The sequence below is a fragment of the Myxine glutinosa genome, chromosome 5 (assembly GCF_964187855.1).
Source record: "Myxine glutinosa chromosome 5, kmMyxGlut1.1, whole genome shotgun sequence".
Classification (NCBI taxonomy): domain Eukaryota; kingdom Metazoa; phylum Chordata; class Myxini; order Myxiniformes; family Myxinidae; genus Myxine; species Myxine glutinosa.
In genome coordinates, this window is record NC_136265.1 from 97,276,473 (window position 1) to 97,301,066 (window position 24,594).

Genomic DNA, 24,594 nt, shown 5'->3' on the forward strand with positions numbered 1-24,594 from the left:
CAGAGAGTTTGCCGGGTTTGTGCATCTTGGTCCGCATTTACATGCACCAATGCATGGGACGGACATGCTTTTACACGAGCATCTTGATGATGCACAACTTATCTGGCATCCACAGCTTATTAACTCGCGGCAGGCATCTGGTACAGGTACGAGGCTCATTAGCTTTGGTACTAACTTCGCACCATCGATGTGCCATCCACATTCCTCTGGTGGAGGAAGGTCAGGATATGCCTGTCCTGCATGTGTCCAGATCAGGGCTTGATAGGTAGCTCGCATGATGTGAAATGTCAGGGCATCTTTTGTTGGTGGTAGTTTACTCGGGTCATCCTTATGGTGAAAGAGTTTACATCGTAGACTGTCAATTGACTGATGTTTGTCACATGATGGCGAATACAGCCTCATTACAAACATTTCCACTCAGGCCATGTTCGTTGGTGTGAGCGTAACTCCTACATGTCCAGAGAGAGCATATGACAAGAGGGATGCATGCTGTAGCATTACTCGCCATGTTGACTTCGTCCCCAGTCCAGCAAATTGACTGGTAGTGTCACATCCCGTTAAGGCATGGTATAGAGGCAACCCAGCTATTACTTCAGAGCTAAGACCTTGCCGAATGAGGTTAACTGGAAGGAATCTTGCTTTCTTTCCTGTGCCACAGTTGATCCAAACATTGGGGCCAAGGTCATGATGCAGAGCGAGGACCAAGACATCCGTGTCTCGACGACAGATCACAATCTTTGCATAACTTTGCTGCACGGCGTCCAAGGCATGCAGAATGAGTCTGGTGTCAGCTTCTTCTTGGCTTGAGTAAAGATGCCTAAGGTTTCCTTTAGAAGAGGAGACAGCACCTTCACCAGATGCTGTTCCTCCAGCAACAATGAGTTATTGACCATCTGCAAGTGTCGCAGCTTTCAGCAACATCTCTTTAGCAAGGAAGCTAATAAGGTTGGTCTTGTCGCTCTCGAGGGCAAGAAACGATTTCCATGAGGTAGGCAGTGGCACACGTCGACTGTCGACAATACGCCTCACTTGACGAGTTTTACCGATACGTTTCTCCCGCGTTGATGTCTTGATGGAGTTTCCCTTGTAGGTGTCAAATATGACGTCAACTCTGTTGCACCCATTCACAAAGTTAGCAAAAATTGTGGATGTGAAATGGTCAGCGTAATCTCCAAATGTCTGGCATTCTTTAGGTTTCTGTATGGCTTGTACCATGGCCATTGCGTCAATCAGAGTACAGCTTACTTCTTCTGAGATTGGACAATCAGTCACCGCAGGCTTATCACCTAAGATGTGTGCAAGACTGGATTTGTCTGTTCGATGGAGTTGACCATTGTTACGTGGTCCTCCCGGTGACTACCTGGTCTCGGTGACCCCCGGACCGTGGGAGGCACCCCGCCAGAAAGATATATGATTTATACGCTTTCGTAACGCAATCAATATGAATTCCAGTCAATAAGAGACCCCACACCAAGGATCCAGAGTAATCAATAATATTGTTACGGACACGACTTATTAAGATGTTATGCTGGGCCGAGCGGAATGGCCGCCGTGTTCGCACAAGTTACCCGATTACACTCGAACGTTGGCCGAATCGCGCTATGCTAAATCAATGAAGGAAAGGACACAACGGCTGGGTTAAATGACACGACACCAGGGGTACAGTTCTCAAGACCTCCGGAGGAGGATATAATATTTGTTATGCAGAACGTTTAGATTACACGGCACAAGAGGTACAGCACAGAAAGGTGGGCACTTAAACACGGTCTTATCTTAGCCCCGACAGACCACAGACAAACGGGACAAGACTGACTCACACAGGGATTGATGGCAAGGAAGGGCAGAATCGATGGCTCAAGGTGCACCTTGGCTCAGGGGCAGAATCGACCCGGTCCGGTCCAAAGATGCGGGTAGGTATCGGCGCTGGAGGTGGCGTCCGTTCTTCTTCGTAGCTGGGGCGCATCTGACGTCACCTCCGTCTTCCTGCGCTTGTCCAGCGGGGAGTGACACGCCCACGGCTCGTTAGCTCCGCCCCAGATGGAATCAGTCCGCCGCTTCTTATTGGGTGCGGGGGGTTACCGGGCTCCGCCCTTGACGAGGAGCTGACAGTGAGCCCCTTCGTGGTAACCCCGTCGGAGCACATGGTCAATGGCGGCTAACCAAGCCGGAGTGAGGACGCGCACTCCCCGCGCCGCTGTTGTTGTTGTTGGTGTTGTTGTTTCATGAGGAAGAGATGCGGGGAGGTATTGGGAGGTCCTAAACTTACTACTGGTGCCATACAATCACATTCTGGTGCAACGAAGAGTCAGAATTAATGGAAACGAGTCCTTAACTGACATAGACTAAGAATAACTAGCAAGATGTCCTATAGTTGTCTACGTGAGATGCGGTGAACCTGGGCACGACATTTAATGGGGGAAAAAGGGGAAGGTCGGGGCTACAGAGTGTTGTTTACAGACAATGGGACTAGGGAATGGGGGATTGGGGATAGTTGGGGAGTATTGGGGAAATAGGAGAATATTTACAAGCGGATATGGATGGAGGCCAAATCCCATATCCGCAACAATATATTCCCCCAAGGAATCAACAACCATCAACAATCAACAATCAATCACTAAGATGGCCATCTTACATATGTGTCCCCCCCTGTCCCCACTCACGACCACTTGGGCCACTGTCCCTCACAATGTCTCTCTTCTCCGCACACGGGCGGTGAAACGAACCCCGGGTGGACGTGCTCCAAACGTGCACGTCTCGTACCGGGGACAGCTGCTGCAGCGCACACCTCCTTTCCACGCAACGGGGCAAAACCAAGCGCGGCTTGCAACGCGCGCGAGGCCCAAGGTGCGACCCGTACGCGTCCTTGTAGACGGTGAGGCGAACTGTGCCGGACGCTGGGTTCCGTGCACGAACCCACGGCAACTTGACGTGTCAAGGGGTAAGTACCCCGCGCAGGTAACTCCTTTTGTCAGACGGGCTTTCAAACGCAGCGTCCTCCACGCTGCTCAATATCGATCCCAACTCTCGTCGGAGCTCAGCGAGAAAAGAAGAAGAAGATCGTCGCTTCTCCAGGACCTCGTGTCTTTCTTTCTTCCGTTTCCGGTCTCCTTTTTCCCAGAAGGGCTCCTGACCCTTTAATCACAACAACCGTTACTCGACTACACATTGATAAGCAAAGACCTGAATAGTAATTCACATAAATCCACATAAATCCGTAACACTCCCCCCCTTCAAGAAAGAAAGTTTGAACCCAGCGAAAACTTTCTTTGCCGGCCAACTTGGATAAACAAATCAGATAACTCACCCCCCCCCCCCCCCCCAAATCATCAGTTCCCACCGGGCACAGTCATTGTAGTGAAATTATACCAAGGTGAACCCAAGGTGTGCTCGCTACAGAAGGGGCGTCTATAAGACCCGGGACAACCGGGGCGCGTGGACACTCCAGCGGAACTCACTGTGACATAGTCCTGTAGATTTGAATGGTATGTACGCCCCTAAATGCTGCGCTGACTGTCCTCTCTGTTGGACCATTGCTATATTGAATCGACCATTGCTCATGAAATACTCTGATTTTAATGCCTGTTGCATGCATGTATTCTTACAGGATGTACTACAGATCTAAATGATATTAAACCTACCCAGAGGTGAAGTCGTGTCTGAGCTTGATTTTCACGACATTTAATATCATTTAGATCGCCGGAATGGCTGACCACAAGATGATCGTGGTACCGATTCTCGGAGCCGACCCTCAAGCTGAGGGATCAGCATCGGAGTTCACTCACTGGCTCAGAATGCTGGAGAATTACTTTGCTGCTCACGAAACAGAGCCCACCGCTGCGATAAAGCTGTCCGTGTTACAGTCGAAGGTCTATCACACCGTTTTCCGGAACATTTCTCGATTTGGGACGTACGCTACGGCTCTAGCCGAGCTGAAGCGCCTCTACGTAAAGACACGGAGCGCTGTGCACGGCCGGCATCAACTCTCTCAGCGGCGACAGCAACCATCTGAATCGATCGATCGCTTCACGCAGGAGTTGCGCTACCTGTTGGCAGACTGCGTGCAGGACGTCCGGACCCACGAGCAAGTGCAGGACGACTTGCTCCGAGATTCATTCATCTCCGGAATTAATTCTGGAGTCTTGCAGCTCCGACTCCTGGAGGTCGCGGATCTGACATTTACAGAAGCACTACGGCTGGCACGCGTATACACAGATGCCCGAGAACAATCCACCGCATATGATCACCCACGAGTCGTGGCGGGGACCTCGCAACTCGCGCGACCGGAGAGGGCTACCGCCAAGGATACGGAGGAGGACCCGACCACTACGGCCGAGTCTCTGGGAGCTCCTGAAGCGGACTCCGCTTCCGGCCTCACTGCTGCCGCCGCTGCCCGGCCACGGCCTGACCGGTATGCAAAATGTTATTTTTGTGGGAATCGGCAGCACCCTCGCTCTGAATGCCCGGCCCGGGAGGCTACATGCCACCTGTGCTCCACCAAGGGCCATTTTGCAAAGATCTGCAGGAAGGCCGCTCGGGGCACGCGTCCCCGCGCGACCTTGAATGGGCTCATCGCGGAGCCAACGGATCGAGCGCCGGACGGGGCGCCTCACTCGGCTTTGAAGAGCCGCTCTCCTTCTCGCGGGCCTCTGGCTACACGCCCGACCTTGGTGAGATACACCGGGCCGCCGAAACAAATGGCGCGAACGTGACCGGCCACAGCGCGACCGACCTTGACTGGCGTTCGAATGCCTACTTCAAACAAGCGACATGCTCCTGCTTTGGAAACTCCTCTCGATGTGCGGCAAACGCAGCACGTGACTTGAGCCCCATCTGACGGCGGCTTTTACGAATTACATGCACCCACTTTGGCATATGAATCTGCAGATGGCAGAGATCTTTCTCACGTGACGCGAGCGCCATCTGGCGGCGGCTCTTACGAATTACATGCACCCACTTTGGCATATGAATCTGCAGACGGCAGAGATCTTTCTCACGTGACTCGAGCGCCATCTGGCGGCTGCTCTTACGACCTACACACACCCACTCTGGCAAATGAAACTGCTGAAGAGCCAACTGACTTCAATGCTCCTGCTGAGGCCCAACCTGCCGACGCTGCCCGAAGGATTGCAGCCGGCGTGGGATCCACCCGCGAGGCGCGATCTTCTCGCCCGGCCGGTACAATACCTGCCGGGTCTGCCGGCCTTGCGCAGGCCATCATTCCGCTCACGGTCGCGGGCGTTTTTGCGCAAGCTTTGATTGACACGGGGTCCACGGATAGTTTTATCGATCAGCGACACGTGCATCAACATGGGTGGCCGGTTCTCGGGACAACCCGCCGGATCTTCATGGCCTCTCAGGGACTTCGGTTGAGCACAAAAGGGGCGTGTCAATTGAAACTTGTGATAAAGGGACGCACGTTCCCGGACGTGTATCTCATGGTATTACCTGCGTTATGCGCTGACGTTCTGTTAGGACTTGATTTCCTTAAGCGGCATGGACGTTTGGAAATAGACTTCGGTGGGCCAGACACGCTCGCTGTGTGCGCCCTCGCTCAAATGGACATGGAGCCCCTCTCACTGTTCCCCAACCTGACCACTGACTGTACCCCTGTAGCCGTCAAATCGCGGCGCTACTCTCGCGCGGACGCGCAATTCATTGCGGAAGAAACGGCCCTGCTCTTAAAGGACGGTATTATAGAACACAGTAGGTCACCGTGGCGGGCCCAAGTCTTAGTGGTGCGGAGTGAGGCCCACCGCCGGCGCATGGTAATCGACTATTCGCAGACGATTAATCGTTTTACACAGCTGGATGCCTACCCCTTACCGGGGATGGATGCCCTGGTACGCCAGGTGGCCCTGTATTCCGTTTATAGCACTCTCGATCTGCGTAGTGCGTATCATCAAGTCCCCATCTCTAGGGCTGATCGCGTCTTTACAGCCTTTGAATCGGGTCAGCAGTTGTACCAGTTCACGAGACTTCCCTTTGGGGTAACTAACGGAGTCTCTTGTTTCCAGAGGGCTATGGATGACCTCGTTGCGAAGGAGAATTTGACCGATGTCTTTGTCTATCTGGACAATCTTACGGTATGTGGGTATGACCAGGAGCATCACGACGCTAATCTTCGCCTTAGCGATCTTCGACGCTAATCTCTTAAAGGACGCTTCCTCGAGGTCACGCGGAAATATCGCCTAACCATGAATGCGGCTAAGTGTCGATACTCTCTACGCACGGTAGACCTTTTGGGGTACACCGTGACCCATGGCTCCGTCTCTCCGGATAAGGAGAGTCTGCGCCCTTTGCTCGATATGGCTCCGCCTAGCGATCGGGCTTCGCTGAAACGCGCTCTAGGGCTGTTCGCCCACTACTCAAAGTGGGTGCAAAATTTATCCACGAAGCTCCGCCCCCTCGTGGCCTGCGACACTTTCCCCATGGGCCCGGCCGCCCTGGCGGCCTTCGAGGGCCTTAAAGTCGACATCGCTGGCGCCGCTGTCGCGACGATTGACGGGAGTGCCTCTTTCGTTTTGGAGAGTGATGCCTCGGATCATGCGATGGCGGCGACTCTCTCCCAAGGAGGCCGCCCTGTGGCTTTCTTCTCGCGGACTCTCACCTCCGCCGAGCGGAGGCATTCGTCTGTCGAAAAGGAAGCGTACGCGATCGTCAAATCAATTCGGCGATGGCGGCCGTATCTGCTTGGGTGGAGTTTCCAAATCGTCACGGACCAACAGAGTGTTGCGTTTATGTACGACACCTTACATGCTCAGCGCATTAAGAATGAGAAAATCACCCGTTGGCGTATCGAACTCGCCGACTTCTGCTACACCATCAAATACCGCCCGGGGAAGGATAACCTGGTCGCTGACGCCTTATCGAGGCCGGCCACTTGCGCGGGGGTTGTAACTTTGGAGGGGCTGCGCACTTTGCACGGCACTATGTGTCATCCCGGGGTAACGCGCTTCGTGCATTTTGTGCGCGAGGGCAATCTGCCGTACTCGATTGAGGACATCTGCCGTGATTGTGCGATCTGTGCGGAACTCAAACCGCGTTTTTATAACCCTCCTATGGGGACACTCATTAGGGCTACTAGACCGTGGGAGCGCTTGGCGATGGACTTCAAAGGGCCGCTGCCAATGTCGAGCAACTCTCGCTATCTGCTCACTATCGTCGATGAGTATTCCCGATTCCCCTTTGCTTACACGTGCGGGGATATGTCGGCTGCCACGGTTATTCGGTGCCTGCAGAATTTGTTTTCTATGTTCGGGTATCCGGCCTATGTGCATACCGATCGGGGTGCGGTGTTCCTGTCCCAGGAGGTGAGGGGCTACTTGCTCCAGCATAATGTCGCTTCGAGCTACACCACCCCGTACCGGCCCCAAGCGAATGGGCAGATCGAACGCTTTAATGGGATTATATGGCGGGCCGTCATGCTAAGCCTTCGGACCCTCGGCCGAGGCCTCGATAAATGGGCGTGGTCGCTACTTGCCGCTCTAAACTCGATCCGGGCTCTCCTATGTACTGCCACCAACCAGACTCCTCACAAACGACTGTTCCACCACCCTAGAAGCTCTGGCAGTATCCAATCTTTACCCAGCTGGCTCGCTGAACCGGGGCCCGCCTATCTCAAACGAGCGGTTCGCGCTAGCAAGTACGACCCCCTTGTTGACAAGGTGCAGGTCCTCCAGGCTAATCCCGAGCATGCTCGCATGTTAATGGCGGATGGCCGCGAGTCTACTGTCTCCGTACGCCATCTCGCCCCATGTGGGGACGACGACAGGGATATCGACGAACCCATCTACGAGTCTATGGACTCTACCGAAGCTTCCCCTATGGAACTACCACCGTTACTCCCGTCGTTCCCCACTCCCGTGCCCGAAGGCGCAGGGGCGCCCCCTCCGACTCCCACCTCCGGCGGCTATTCCGACGCGGGGGACTCCGGGCTTGGGGACGCCGTGCCCGGTAGATTCCGAACACGAACTGGCAGGGAAGTTCGCCGCCCCGACCGCTACGGGTGGACCGACTGACGTGGATTGACGTGACCCATTCGTTTATTGCTGATGCTTGCTTGCAACCTGCCGAGCGGCAGTATAGTTCTAACGGCGGGGAGAATGTAGTGAAATTATACCAAGGTGAACCCAGGGTGTGCTCGCTACAGAAGGGGCGTCTATAAGACCCGGGACAACCGGGGTGCGTGGACACTCCAGCGGAACTCACTGTGACATAGTCCTGTAGATTTGAATGGTATGTACGCCCCTAAATGCTGCGCTGACTGTCCTCTCTGTTGGACCATTGCTATATTGAATCGACCATTGCTCATGAAATACTCTGATTTTAATGCCTGTTGCATGCATGTATTCTTACAGGATGTACTACAGATCTAAATGATATTAAACCTACCCAGAGGTCAAGTCGTGTCTGAGCTTGATTTTCACGACAGTCATCACTTAAAAATAAAGCAACAAAATTTCACACAATCCCCTAGATTAATTCCCTCTGGACCAAGCGTCAACCACTTCTAGTTTCTCTTGAATGACGGTTAAGAGGTGGTGACCAAAGCCCCCAAATTTAAACCTCTCTATAGCACTTTTTCGGGAGGCCCAGCGGAGTATTCCCTACATGGACGCCTTAAGGAATGTGGAGTTCACGGTTAGTCCGGGGAGGAAAGTTCACTACCTGGACGCCTTTAAGAACGCGGCGTTCACGGTTAGTCCGTGTAGGAGCCCCGGCTCGGCGGCTCCACCGTATATAGGGCTTCAACTTCTCCAGACTCCTACCAGTTACGGTGGGACCCCTTGTCCCAGCCGTTACCTGACTGGCGGTCTCCATCTCGGCCAGTGCTCTGACATTCATTCTTTCGGGAGGTGCCGTAACTCTGGGAGCCTCCATAGTAATATCGGCTGCTGCCCACACCAAAACTACCGCCAAGTGGTCCTCTTCTATAGACCTCTCGACGCCTACGAAATGCCTTCCCTACTGTTATGGTCCGACCTTCCAAATCCTTACCATTCCAATTCTTCTCTGCCTCCCTGGCGTCTCTTGTGCTTGCAAACGTGACAAAGCCGAACCCTCTTGACCATTGCGTTTCCCTGTCTTTTACCACCCGCACTTCCACCAGCGGCCCATATCTGTTGAAGACAGAGGTCAGAACTTCTTCCTCTGTGTTGAAGTTCAGTCCCCCTACAAATAACTTGGAACTTCTGTCGCCATCCCGAGCTGGTGTGGTGTTATTTTCCCTGCTGTGCTCTTTACCAACCCTCGGGTTACCATAAATTTGCCCCCCGGCCAAATCATTCCCGATAATCACAGATACTCCCTCTACAGGAAGCGTGGCTTGTAAACCGACGGTGACCGGTCCTGACACCAAATCGGATTCCAAATGGATGACATGAAGTGGGGCACTAACACAGCCACCGATCCCTTGTAACCGAACACTATCACCAGTTGCGGTACTCTTTGACAATGGCAAAATGCCTTCAAGCATTAAGGATTGATGGGCTCCTGTGTCCCTCAAAACCCTAACCGGTCTTGGGTTAGTCAAGTCTCCCTTGAGTGAGACCAACCCCTCATAAATAAATGGTTGGTAACTCTTCTGTGGGCGATTTCTTACGCTTGCCATCGCATTCGGAGTGGTAATAGTCGGACTCCGCTCTGGGTTTTCCCTTTTCATGAGGTAACAACTGGACATCAAGTGTCCAGGTTTCTTGCAAAAAGCGCAAGTAGGCCCGGAGGAAAAACTCGTGGTCTGCCTCGGGCCCCCCGAAAAATAAGTTTGTCTTGGGCCCGTAGCCCCCTGATTTCGAACAGTTCGGGTATCAGCGTTGTCCCCATATTCATCTCGAGGCCGCCGCCATGTATTGTCGTTCTCCGCACCTGCTGTTCCACACCTCCCCTGCGGAGATCTAGGCGAGGAGTTAGGTTTGTGGACCCCTATCCGGTGTGTTAAGGCATAATCATCTGCCATGGTGGCTGCGTCCCACAACTTCGGTACTTTCTTTTCCTGCAGGTACACTTTGATGTCCTCGTGGACACACTGTTGAAATTCCTCCACCAGCATTAGGTCACGCAATGCTTCGAAGTCGTTCCCGACTCCTTTTGACTCACACCACCGATCAAACATATTTTCTTTCACTCTAGCAAACTCCACATGGATCTCACTCTCCCTCTTCCTGGCATTCCTGAATTTTTGCCGGTAAGCTTCCGGAACCAACTCATAGGCTTTGAGGATGTGCTTCTTCAATACCTCATAATCTGCACATTGGTCCATTGGTAGCGCCGAATAAATCTCTTGAGCTTTACCCACCAGCACACTTTGCACTCGTATGGTCCAGGCCTCCTCCGGCCAGTTTAACTGTCGAGCCACTTTCTCAAAGTGTGGAAAAAATTGAGTGACTTCCTTTTCACTGAAGGGTGGAACCAGCCTCACATGTCTGCCCACCTCCCAGGTGTTCTGGCTAGGTGTCGACCCCGTCAGCAAGGGTGGTACCTCTCCCCGTTCTCTCATTAAATCCAGCTCCTTGAATTTAATCTCTTGCTGAAGCGCCAGATCACGTTCCTTCAACTCCCTTTCGGCTTTTCTCTCCTCTGCTTCGAGTTCCCTGGCAGCTCTCCTCTCCTCTGCTTTTCTCCCTTCTAACCTTTCCTGGAGTTCTCGTTCCACTCTCCTTTCCTCTGCTTGTTTCTCTTCTCTCCTCTCTTCTGCTTTCCTTTCTTCTTCTGCTCTTTCCTTTTCTGCTTTCCTTTCTTCTTCTGCTCTTTCCTTTTCTGCTTTCCTTTCGTCTTCTTTTAACCTTTCCTGGAGTTCTCGTTCCACTCTCCTTTCCTCTGCTTGTTTCTCTTCTCTCCTCTCTTCTGCTTTCCTTTCCTCTTCTGCTCTTTCCTTTTCTGCTTTCCTTTCCTCTTCTGCTCTTTCCTTTTCTGCTTTCCTTTCTTCTTCTTTGATCCGTTCCTGGCTCCGTAATTGCAACTCCAGTTTCCGGAGCTCAACGTCTTCTGGTTCTTCGGGTAGCCACTCCCAGGCTAACTCGTCCCATGTTCCTAATCCCACCATAGATTGTATCACCGTGGTCTGCAACTCTGCCTTCCTCAAATTAGTTCGGACCTCCAAGTTAAAATGTTTCGCCAATTTCAAGAGGTCCGACTTTAGTAACGCTCGGAACTGTGCCTCACTCGGGGTTACCGCAAAGTTCTGTGCCACAAACGCCATGGTGCCTATCGTTAACACCTGTTAACCTTCACCCAAGACTTTACCCCAATTTCCCAAAAATTTACCAATTAATACTTAATTAATAAATTTTAATTAATAAAAATATTATTTTATTATTTTATACAATTTTAGATCCCGGACGTAGACCCAATTGCGAATCCGCAAATCGTAATTTGGACGAGCCCCCAATTCTGTTACGTGGTCCTCCCGGTGACTACCTGGTCTCGGTGACCCCCGGACCGTGGGAGGCACCCCGCCAGAAAGATATATGATTTATACGCTTTCGTAACGCAATCAATATGAATTCCAGTCAATAAGAAACCCCACACCAAGGATCCAGAGTAATCAATAATATATTCCCCCAAGGAATCAACAACCATCAACAATCAACAATCAATCACTAAGATGGCCATCTTACATATGTGTCCCCCCCTGTCCCCACTCACGACCACTTGGGCCACTGTCCCTCACAATGTCTCTCTTCTCCGCACATGGGCGGTGAAACGAACCCCGGGCGGACGTGCTCCAAACGTGCACGTCTCGTACCGGGGACAGCTGCTGCAGCGCACACCTCCTTACCACGCAACAGGGCAAAACCAAGCGTGGCTTGCAACGCGCGCGAGGCCCAAGGTGCGACCCGTACGCGTCCTTGTAGACGGTGAGGCGAACTGTGCCGGACGCTGGGTTCCGTGCACGAACCCACGGCAACTTGACGTGTCAAGGGGTAAGTACCCCGCGCAGGTAACTCCTTTTGTCAGACGGGCTTTCAAACGCAGCGTCCTCCACGCTGCTCAATATCGATCCCAACTCTCGTCGGAGCTCAGCAAGAAAGAAGAAGAAGATCGTCGCTTCTCCAGGACCTCGTGTCTTTTTTTCTTCCGTTTCCGGTCTCCTTTTTCCCAGAAGGGCTCCAGACCCTTTAATCACAACAACCGTTACTCGACTACACATTGATAAGCAAAGACCTGAATAGTAATTCACATAAATCCACATAAATCCGTAACACCATCAAGGGTTGCCAACGGGGACAGGGTAGAGCTCATGCCGTAGTATGTTGGCAAATTTTATGCCCCGACCAGAGCTTGCTGCTGATTATGTCTATGGTATATTTTTCTGTCTGCCTTCAGTCTTTTAGGTGTTGACTTCATGCTGGATGACTCCGTTGACATATCATGAAAAACCTTGGAATTATTCTTCCTTATTGGATCAAAGAAACCCTTTATTGGTGATGGCCCTAGCCGTGAAGTGATGAACTCTTCCAACAACCTTTTACCACGATCTTTTGCTGTCATCAGGTCTTCCTTCACGTTGTTTGGAGCAACATCATTTGTTGCTATACAAATCAACGCGTTCTCTTGACGTCCAAAAGGGTTGAAACTTTCAAGCTGGGTGACAAGTTTTTGGACATCATTCTCATCTCATTTGAGCCTGGAGGATGAACCATCTTTGTGTGCAGTGGAAACAGCAGATTTCATCCAAGCCAGTGTACGTGCATCATCAGCCAGTCGTGCTCTCTCACTGCAGGTAAGTAACCAGCGATTCATTGCTGACTCTGAGCGAGTTATGCCAATGAGACCTCCCGATACTTTGCACATTTTGTTTACAAACTCCAGTGTCTGATCTGTCGAAACCTGGTTGAAATTCTCTGACCTGTGTTTGACAACAAAGTTTCCTGATGTGAACTCAGCCTGTACTTCTGGAGCAGTCTCATTCAGTTGTTGCATGTCTGCAAGATAGACGACTCCCCACCTGGTGTAGTTTACATGGTCGTACACAGCCATCAGTGGGAGCATTTCTTTGAACATTTCCAGGTGGAGCTCCCAGTTCCCATCCCTCTCAGCTCTAATAAAGCATAACAGTGTGCTTACGAAATCAAGATATTGCTTCCATAGCATGAACGTTGGATTGCTTGAGTTTTCTTCAATGAATTGGTCAAACTCGTGTAGTGATTGTTGCTTTTGTGCATTTCTCCAGACAAGATGTCAGCTCTGATTCCTTGTCACTTTCGAGCACGTATTTCAGCTCTATTAATGCTTCGTGTTGTACATGGTCATCACCCTTGCCAGTGTCAGTACGCCATACTTCATACTGCGTCCACAAGAGTCTCCAGATTGCTTCTGTCATCAACTTGTGAGCCCTCACAGCCCTGTTCCAGCTCTTGCCATCCATGATTTTGTAGGCAGTTGTGTCAGTGTACACTCTTGACTCATACATCACTTCCACCAGACCCGAGTCTTTGAAGTGATGTCCAAGGGTCTTCAAGAAGTTCAAGCCAATGTGAAAACCACCCAGTCTGACAATGACGTTCCGGAAATCGTCAGGATTATGCCAAATGAGTTCCTTGGCTTTGCAATACAAAGCCTCGTCAAATGTAATCACAACGTCTGGCTGTCCCAAGTGCTTAGTAATGGCCTGACATCTTGTGAGCACTGTTGCGATTGTATCCAACTCATGGGCTGGAGCTGGAATTATCGGCAAATATCCAGTGATACTCTGTGGACTATCTTTGTCTGAAGTTTTCTGATTGAATGCTGTCCAACCTGGAATCTTCTGGTTCTCTTGAGAGTTCTTTCTGGCACATAACCAGACAACATCTAGTCGGCGAGCTTCCTGTGAAACCACTTCGTCGCATGTCATGATGTCCGTGGACACTGGTGCTGTGAATTTTGGCAACTGTCGGGTTGGTTGTAGATTAGCGGACTCGATTTCATTCAGCTGATGTGGAACAGACTTTAGAGACTTCTGTTTACCAAGGACAGATGATGAATGGGGGATGTTTTCAGAGGGGCCACGCTGGAAAGCTGCCATCTGGGTCACATGAAATGTTCCCTTGCCATCCAAGGTTTCTTCTACAATGTCCAAGTTGTCAGCAGCAAACTGCACAAACCTTCCAGGAAGAAGTGAGTTTGGAACAACAACATTGTCATTTTCATGAAAGAGTTCAAGTTTGTCTGCTGCAATTGTGGTATCTATTCTGCATGGTGTATCGTAGCTGACACAGTCGCCCATATTGTGCAGATATTGAACCAGAGTCTTCGACCTTGTCAGTTGATGTACAAAGAGAGCCATACCAACATGCTTAGGTGTGAGTGTCTTACTGTTTGTTGCATGAAAGAGAATGGTTGCTCCAGTATTAAGGATGCGGTTGTGAACGTCGTCATCACAGTTCATTTCCAACCCTTCAGTTGAATCTGCTTCGTCAGAGTTGGTATACAGCCATTTAAGGAGCAGGTACAGGCTATCAGGGACACATGTTTCTGCAGCAGAAATGTTGATATCATCATAGGTACCAATGCCCTTTACATGATGGAGATCCGCTTTGATTTTGGTACACACATAGCTTAGTGCTTGAAAGAATAGTTGATCATGAGAAGGACCACAAGGCACATATTCTGAAGCATCTGTCATGGACGTTGTGGTTTCTGATGTTGTTCTCAAAGCCTCAATTGCATCTCCAATGGACAGGGCTGGAAACACTAACAATGGCTTTGATTTGTCACGTTGCTGCTTGAAGAGGATCCTGGATCCATAGTGCTTCTGTAGTTTCTGCTTTAATTGGTGGGATCGATATGATGTTGATTGTATGCCTTCATCATCGAGGAGTATACAGTAATGTGTGAGAACATCACTCATTGAGTACACATTGCCTGCATCAAAGCCAGCGTCGAGCATATGCGTCAGTTTTTCAAAAGCTTTTGCAAACTTGTCTGATGTGGTAGAATCCTGTACCTGTGCTGTAGCCGAGCTCAAACGTTCAGCCTTTATTTTGCATCTCCTGTGATAATGAGCCTTGAATGCTATCAAGTCATTCTGACCAATCAGACACTCGAGTTTATGGTCAGATTTGGCGACGTCCTGGATACAGTCATTGACTGCATGGGACATCACTTGGTGAAGATCTTTGCGAGACCTACTCTGGCAGAAGATGCAAGACTTCCAATCAACACCAGGAACTACAGTCGTCGTCAGTGCAACACTGTGCTGTTCTGCTACCGGTGTTTCTGACACGACTGCTTTGCCAGAAACTTGTTTCGATTGTCTGTCCTTCATACGCTTCAGGTTCAGTGAACTTGTGAAGGCGGCGTAACATGATTTGTGCCATTTACCACCCTTCTCAACTAGAATGTTAATATCAGGACTTAAACGCTCCAGTGCTACACTGTTGTCCCCAAGTGAAACACGTTCTGTGTGAGCAGCTTTTACCTTCTCGGCCCCAACAAACGATGCCTTCAAAATCGGAAGATGAGCATCCTGGCAGAAAATGCAAGCATCCCACTGAGTCTCAGAAATGCGCTGTTTCTTGGTAGGAACAGTTGCTACGGGTGGAATGTTGTCACTCATCTTGTTCCAACTGTCTTATCGTGCTTGATGGCCTGAAAAAAAAAAACCAGCATTAGTAATATCACATGCATAACGACACATATAATGCTATATTTATTTATTTGTCATATTTTAGTTATTCATCTTTAGTTATTTATTTTTTACATTTCATTTATTTACTTTATTTATTTATTGTAAACTTCATGCATGATATTAATATCAGATATATTTGTGTGGTATCATTATTTTGCACAGTGTACTGGAAAACTTTTAAAGTACACATTAAAGCAATACCTTCCTTATTCTATGAGTTATGAAGACATTTATGATGACACATTTATGAAAATCTAAAACAAAATATAAATTTCACCATTTTTACAGATTTCTTGACCCAGGGGTAACCGCAGATGTCACTGACAGCTGAGTTGGAGCTTACATATTGTATGGAAGTACTCTGATCATTTTGACACCTCACACGACCCTCTATGTCCATTATTGGCAGAGTTATGTGTGATTTCAAGAATTCAAGAAAACGCGTTTGGACCCTGACACCAGCAGACATTAATCGCATTCTCGTAAACCCCCGCACACCGCGAGAACTTGACAACCCTCCTAATATGGTCCAAATGGGTCCACTTAATGAAATTATTGGGGTTGTCGGTTTACACAAGGTGGGTGCAGCCAGCTCAAAATCTAGAGGCCTTTTCCCCAAATGGCCGCCATACTACTGCTTCTGCTGTCTTTCCCGCTCTCCCTCACACAGCCACACTCTCCGTGTCCATCTCTTCCTCACACAGTCACACTCTCCGTGTCCATCTCTTCCTCACACAGTCGCACTCTCCGTGTCCATCTCTTCCTCACACAGTCACACTCTCCGTGTCCATCTCTCCCTCACAGAGTCACACTCTCCATGTCCATCTCTTTCTCACACAGTCACACTCTCCGTGTCCATCTCTCCCTCACACAGTCACACTCTCCGTGTCCATCTCTCCCTCACACAGTCACACTCTCCGTGTCCATCTCTTCCTCACACAGTCACACTCTCCGTGTCCATCTCTTCCTCACACAGTCACACTCTCCGTGTCCATCTCTCCCTCACACAGTCACACTCTCCGTGTCCATCTCTCCCTCACACAGTCACACTCTCCGTGTCCATCTCTCCCTCACACAGTCACACTCTCCGTGTCCATCTCTTCCTCACAGTCACACTCTCCGTGTCCATCTCTCCCTCACACACCACATTAAAGATGATTTCTGTAAAACTCTTGCTCTCCTCTCATTTTTGTTCTTCCTCCCATTCTTCCTTCTCTCCATCCGTTGCATTGACATTTGACTCTCCAATGTACCCAGACATGTTTGTTTTACATTCAGTGTCGAGGCTCGTGGAGGAGATGCAACACAGAACGAACACACAGGAGAAGAAAAAGAGGAGGAGCAACAGATGGAGGAAGGTCACTTCAGCAGCAGCAGTGAGGTAGTCATGGACAACTCAGACAAAGTATCTTGTCGTCGACCAACTGAGACTGAATAAACAACAACAACAACAACGACGACACCGACAACGACAACAACAACAACAACCCTTCAGCGGTGGAGACAAACAAAATACAAACGAGGGTGTATATTCTAGCTTGGCTTGTCGAACCTTCATTTTCCTAATTTTTTTCAACGTTCGGTATTTTTGTGAAGAATTATTTTAATAAGATTATAGGCTGGATAGAATGCTGTGGTGATAGACGCGAGAAGGAATGAGAGTGATACGAAAGGGTTTCGAAAGAAGTAAAATAATATATGTAGAGAAGAAGAAGATTTGTGCGTGGACGTGGATCGAGCGTGAATCCGGTTCGTTTGCCCAGGTCTGCAGGGGTGCTGGGGGTGGGGAGGGATGTGGTGGGGGTGGTGCACTGGGGGAGGGGGAGTGGTGGGGGATGGGGTGCTGGGGGTGAGGAGGGATGGGGGATGGGGTGCTGGTGCACTGGGGGGAGGGGGAGTGGTGGGGGATGGGGTGCTGGGTGGGGCATGTGCACTGGGGGAGGGGGGAGTGGTGCTGGGTGGGGGGGGGAGAGGGTGGTGTACTGTGGGGCGTGATGGAGGTGGTGTATGGGGGGGGGCGGAGGTGGTGTACTGAGGGTGGGCGATGGGAAGTGGTGTATTGGGGGGGGGTGGTGCACTGGGGGTGGGTGGTGTACTGGGGGAGGGGGATGCTCGGGAATGGGGGGTGGTGTTCTGGGTGGGGGGGGGGGGAGGAATGGTGGGAGGGGGGGGGGAGGAATGGTGGGGTGATATATTTTGTGGTCGACCAAATATATTTTGTGCTCTGATTGAATATATGCTGTAAATCAGAACTCAACACGTCTAAATAAAAAGGAACTGAGTGCAAATATATATTTATTTTAAATTATCAGTTAGAGCTGGATGGGAAGGTCAATACAAATTTGTCAAAAACTGGATGGGATACTTGAACTTCCAACCTCGCAGAGCAGACGTGCCCCCAATGCACCACCTGCTTTAGACTTTGGCCGAGTTTTTCCGTCATATCTTGTATTTTGTCCCGATCACGATCTCCATCTCGATTAATCATGTAAAAGCAACAAAAAAAAAGTACCGCTGATGAATTACGGGTAAATGACCAATGTGTATCGAAGATTAGGTTTAAATATACAAACAACATGTAAAACAGCCTCCTCACTCTCTGCAGACCTGGACAAAATCACGGACTGGTCAAACAAGTGGAACATGTCTTTCAATCCTGACAAATCTCACACTCTCACTATGTCTCTCCGAAACGACCGTCTGGACAACCCTCCCATCTACTTTCTCAACACTCCTCTCCAAGAAGTTCTGTCGCTCAAGCTTTTGGGTCTCACTATCTGCCATGATCTGTCTTGGGAAAACCACATTTCAAATCTGGCCTCCAAAACCAGTCGCCGACTGGGCAGCCTCCGTCGTGCGAAGTCCTCTTCCCTCACATTTTTTTTTTTTTTTGTATACATAATCGAGGCAGGACATCTATCACACAATGAGGCAGGACATCTATCACATAATAGAGCTGACATCCATCACACAAACAAATCAAACAGACAAACAAACAAAGTATATAAAAAGGGGAGCGGTCGACAAGATGGGGAGAGGAGGTGAAGCACATAAACACAACATTTGAGAGCAGGGACATCGGAAATGTGTGGGAGGGAGAGGGATTGGGGGGAGGCGGCATGGGAAGAGGGGTGGGGGGGTGGGTGGGAGAGGTATAAACAAGGACACCAAGGACTTCCAGGAAAGAAGTTGTTATTTCAAAAAAGTGTTGTGAAATTAGCGGGGGTAGAAAAGATCAAGGTTTTGGATGGGGGAAGATAAGAGATAGTGGTGATCAGCTGTTTTAAAGACCTGGAGGGATGAGTGGGATTGGAAAGAGTGAGGAAGTATGCTCCAGAGGTGGGGGAAAAGAGGAATGAAGGAGTGAAGGTGAGCAGAGAGTCTTGATGCAGTTCAACCAAAGAGGGTTGCAGGCAGATCTTGTGCGACCTGTCGGAATATTTAGGGGACAGAGCTCAGAGAGAGCTGGAGGAGCAAGGCCGGAGAGGAGTCGGTAGAAGACAGAAAGACCACCAACCTGCCTGCGGTGAGTAAGTGAAAGTAATATTGTCTATTAAATACATATTGTTGGAATATGAGTACAGTACGTCCATTAATTGCATGCTATTGAAACATGATTAAATGGGTCCTCTGGGTCTTTTGGTCCTCTGGGTCTTTTGGTCCTCTGGGTCTTTTGGTCCTCTGGGTCTTTTGTTCCTCCAGGTCTTTTGGGTCCTTTGGGTCTTCAGGGTATTTGGGGTATTTGGGGTGTTTTGAGTCTTGTGTGTATTTTGGGTATTCAGGGTCTTGGAGGTCTTAAGAGTCTTGGGGACTTAAAGGGTCGTCAAAGGTCTGAGAGGTCAAAAGGTGTATTCCAACAGTATGTAATTAAGAGTTAATGGACTGTGTTTTTGGGCGTTATTTTAATTTGAAGAAGAAGTTTTGGGCACAAATATACAAACAAACAAACACAACCATGTATGTTTGCTCTTTTATAATAAGATTTACACTCTCTACTCTTTGGATCGAAGGTTAAGCGTGGAAGAAAAGGGAGACGCTGAATGACGCTGTTATGTGATGACGTCATCAATGAAACCCCTGAATGTAGAATCTGATCTTGATCTTTTGAAGGGGAGTACATGTAAAACGGGAAATCTGAGGTAAACCAAAGGAGGTGAGGTTGAGGGAGGTAACAGAGGGGATTAGTGAGATATTAATTGTTGCGGGGTCCTCACCGATCCCCTGGTCTCGGTAAACCTCCGAACCCCGAGAGGAACCCCGGCAGAAAAATATATTACCCTGTGTTGAAAATCAATAGTGAAACCACACCAATGATTATAAATGCACAAACTTGGATTATAAATCACACACCGGTAATACGGTACAGTAAATGGCCATTCAGAGTGCACTCCATATATATCTTATATAAATAAAGTCAAGTGACTCACGGCTCTGCCAGCCAATGAACGGACACTCCTCAATGTCTCTATGACTTTTCCCAAGGCGAATGGGATTCGCTCCAGCGGTCGATGGAACGAAATCCAGTTGAAGCCCGAATCTCGCTCTCCCGCCGATATCCGAAGCGTGTACAGTGGGCAAGGGTGCTCTTCCCACCAAACTGTACAACGGCGCCCTCCAGAGACGCACTTCCACCGCTCCCTCGGCAAACCGCAACGTAATTGGAGACGAAGCGGTCTCACCCACTCACCCCGACAGACGGTAGGATGTTGGGGAGAAGACGACACGAAGCAAACCTTCACAGGTCCGAAGCACGGGGTTCAAAATGGCCGACGACTCTCTTGAGCCGATGCAACGAGAGAAGGATTCGTCGGAATCTCAGCGCCCCAAATCTGTCGACACAGATTTCTCCACTCCAGCGAATATTCGTATCGCCGGATGTCCCTTCCAGGAACTCAAAATCCCCTCGCGGCTGACGGTAGACCTGGCTCGTTATGGAGCGCTGACGTCACCGTCTTACCCGACTTTGCGCGCTGCTTCTCCCTCTTCCTCTCATTGTCTTTTCCTTCGGTTTCCTGTTTCACTTACAGTTATCCTTTTTAACTTTTGATAACCGTTCGTGAATAATAAACCTTGTGAAACTAATAATAACACATAATATCAGAAACATGTCCAGTGGGTGAACACCACAATAACGGAAGTCATGAACCCGTAACATAATGGGTAATGTTGGTTGTAATCAGGACTGATATCACAGAATGTAGAAATGGTAGTAGAAGAAGAGAAGAAGGCCTTTTTAAGGCCATTTCCCCTCCTAGAGTGGCGGTTAGCTTTGCAGGCCCCATGACAATCATCATGGTGCCCTTTTTGAGGCAATGTTTTTATGGCCGGATGCCCTTCCTGACGCCAACCCTTTAGTCGCCTCTTACGACACGAAGGGATACGGTGTACCTATTCTAAACCGGGGCACACACCGGTATGATAAATGATAGTAATAAATATTAATTTCCTGATTGAACAACAATCAACAACAACAACGGCCGATTCGTTGCTTTGTTGTTGTTAAATGTGCACAAAGATATTGAGTTAGATATTGAGAGAGTTGTGGACATGTCTGCATGAAAACATCCACGAAATATGTCATTCATGAATCCTCTGTCTGATTAAATTGATTTTGTGAGACAATCACAGTGACGTCACACATCAACTTTATTGTTCTAATTGTTATTATCGTTTCACTTTCCAGAGGAAGAATTGACTTGTTTTGATAATTATGTCATTTGTTTCATTCTATGCAGGGTGTGCTTTTCATTCAATTGGATTTTTATGATGAGACAAAAATGAAAGTAAATGTCGAATTTTGAGTTTTTTTCATTGGAGAATTTATTTCCAAGTGTATTACATCGAATGAGGTGGATGGAGGTAAATATTCACCCCTCTGTCTTTTTGTGAACAGGATATCTCAAAAAGTTGTGGACGGATACGGACGAAATGTACTGAACAGTTTGGGTTTGTTACAAGGAAGAAATGATTCAATTTTGGTGAAGATTCGGAACTGTGTCCGGATCCGAGAATTTTTAAAGTGATTCTTCAACATTGAGAGACGGGGGAAAAAAAGTATGTAGCACAATATCTCAAAAGTTTGTGGACGGATTCGGATAAAACTTGGTGGAGACCTGTGTCTGACAAGGAAGAAATGATTCAATTTTGGTGATTGTCTGAATCCAGATCTGAATAGGCGTTTTTTTCCTTTTGCAGTGACTTCACAATTTAGTGAAAAGGCCAAAATTTCTAGCATGATATTTCAAAACGTTTTTTTTTTTGTTTGTTTTTTGTATACAAGATCGAGGCTCGTGAAAGAGTGAACATTAATCACACAGAAAGACAAACCGACACATAAAACATATAACATCGGGAGCGGAAGACAAGATGGGGAGAGAGGGGGAAGGACACAAACACAACATTTGAGAGCAGGGACCGAGAGACATGGAGACATCGAGAGATCTGAGAGAGGGCGAGGGCTTTGGGGGGGGGGGCATAGGAAGGGGGCGGTGGGAGAGGTATAAAACATATGGACACTGCCAGGACTTCCAGGAAAGAAGTTGGAATTTCAAACAAGGTGGATCTGGGGTGAATTAGCGGGGGTAGAAAAGCTCAAGGTTTTGGATGGGGGAAGATAAGAGATGGTGGTGAACAGCTGTTTTAAAGACCTGGAGGGAGGAGTGGGATTGAAGGGAGTGAGGGAGTTTGTTCCAGAGGCGGGAGAAAAGAGGAATGAAAGAGTGAAGGTGAGCAGAAAGCCGAGATTTCGGCAGTTTAACCATCAGAGGGTTGCTGGCAGATCTTGTGCGACCTGTAGGAATATTTGGGGGACAGAGCACAGAGAGAGCTGGGGGTGCAAGGCCGGAGAGGAGTCGGTAGAAGACAGAAAGACCACCTACCTGCCTGCGGTGAGTGAGTGAAAGGCCCTCAGAGATAGCTTCATCGCGGGAGATTCCAATAATTCTGAAAGCTTTGGTTTCAACAGCGTGAAGCCGAGCTAGGTGTGAGGCAGGAGCACCGGCCCATAGGGGAGAACAGTATTCCATTGAGCTGCGGATGAAAGCCTTGTATGTGGTGAGGAGCTCAGGTGTGCCGAGGAAGGACTTCGCACGACGGAGGATGCCCAGTCGGCGACTGGCTTTGGAGGCCAGCTTGGAAATGTGGTTTTCCCAAGAAAGATCATGGCAGATAGTGAGACCCAAAATCTTGAGCGACAGAACTTCTTGGAGAGGATTGTTGAGAAAGTAGATGGGAGGGTTGTCCAGTCGATCTTTTCGGAGAGACATAGTAAGAGTGTGAGATTTGTCAGGATTGAAAGACATGTTCCACTTGTTTGACCAGTCTGTGATTTTGTCCAGGTCTTCAGAGAGTGAGGAGGCAGCAGACTGCCGATCTGAGGGAAGAGGAATGGAGCGGCAGAGAGTGGAGTCATCAGCAAAGAGATAGAGAGGATTTTCGAGAGAGTCAGAGGGATCATTGATGAAGACCAGAAAAAGCACGGGGCCCAGAACACTGCCTTGGGGAACTCCAGCCTGAACAGGAAGAGGAGATGAGAGAAACCCATTCAGGGCCACACGTTGACGACGACTAGAGAGGAAGTCCGCCAGCCATGCGTGGAGATTTCCATGGATACCAAAGGAGGAGAGTTTGGTGAGCAGAGCGGGGTGCCAGACCGTGTCGAAGGCACATGATATGTCGAGGGAGACAGCTCTAATTTCCTGTTTGGCATTGAGGACCTCCATCCATTGTTGAGACAGCAGAAGCAGCATGTCCAGAGTAGAGTGACCTGGTCTGAAACCAAATTGATGATCAGAGATCAAGCCATTGGAGAAGAGGAAAGATTTCATATCCGAAGCAATGATGGATTCCATGACTTTGCTGATAATTGGGAGAAGGCTGATTGGTCTGTAGTTGCTAGGATCTGTTTTTGCACCTTTTTTGTGCAAAGCGGTGATGTTGGCTGATTTCCAAGCAGATGGCAGTTGACCTTGAGCAAAAGAGAGGGTGAAGAGAACAGAGAGAGGGTGAGATAGAGCAGCAGAGCAGGATTTTAGGACCCGTGGGCTGATGCCGTCGGGTCCAGTTGCAGAATCAGAGTCGAGGGTTGACAGAAACTTTTCCACCTTGTCAGGAGGAAAGGACACGGAGTCCAGGAGCAGCAGGGTACGACTGGGTATGGTGGGTACAGAGAGGGATGGGTTTGGGACACAAGATTTAGAGGCAAACACAGAGTTGAGGCATTCAGCTTTTTCACGTGCGGAGTCAGCTGTGTAGCCGTTTGAGGTAAGGGAGGGGATGGAGGGGGAACAAACACCAGAAACGGATTTGACCAGACGCCACCAGGATTTGGAAGAGGGAGACAGATAAGAGAGTTCAGTCTTGAGAACGGAGAGATATTGTTTCCTGGCTCTCCTGAGGGTGGACACACACTTGTTTCGGGCTTTGTGAAAGGAAATGAGATTTCCTTCCGTTGGATTTGCTTTCCAGGAGACGAAGGCAAGTTGTTTCTGGGCAACAGCCTCACCACAAGATTCCGTGTACCATGGACGGGAGGAAGGGTATGACAACTGAAGACGAGATGGGATAAATCTGTGCATGAGAGAGAGCAATTTACTTTGGAAGAATTCCCAGGATGAGTTGATGTCAGAGGTGGTAGAGATGGGAGACCAGTCCAGATGATTGATGGCTGCTTGAAGACCGTGCCAGTTGGCCTGAGTGAAATGCCAGACTCGTCGACGCTGAGCAGGCTCCCTGAGGATGGTCAGAGAGATGTCCACTTTAACAAGGACATGATCAGATGATCCGATTGGAGCAGAAGAAGAGCAGCAGACATTTTCAGGGAAGTTAGTCATAACCATAGTCATAACCGTTTTCATAACCTGACATTTTCATATCATAACCTGACATTTTCAGGGAAGTTAGTCATAATAGTCATAACCGTTCAGACCCCTTCGCGTTGTGGACAACTTGTGACAGCTCCAGGTGGATGAGTTGGTTTGGCGACA

The 24,594-nt window shown here is 49.2% G+C and overlaps 1 protein-coding gene across 1 annotated transcript in view; it reads left to right on the forward strand.

Annotated features, from left to right (window-relative positions):
- Positions 1–24,594, forward strand: part of LOC144892155 (uncharacterized) — a 107,617-nt gene that overhangs the window by 55,075 nt on the left and 27,948 nt on the right. The window contains exons 4-10 of the mRNA XM_078777390.1: positions 12,654–12,721; positions 13,172–13,268; positions 13,424–13,594; positions 13,785–13,877; positions 15,020–15,175; positions 15,394–15,500; positions 16,889–17,015. Of these exons, the coding sequence (XP_078633516.1) occupies positions 12,654–12,721; positions 13,172–13,268; positions 13,424–13,594; positions 13,785–13,877; positions 15,020–15,175; positions 15,394–15,500; positions 16,889–17,015 (819 nt within the window). The remainder of the gene's footprint in view (positions 1–12,653; positions 12,722–13,171; positions 13,269–13,423; positions 13,595–13,784; positions 13,878–15,019; positions 15,176–15,393; positions 15,501–16,888; positions 17,016–24,594) is intronic.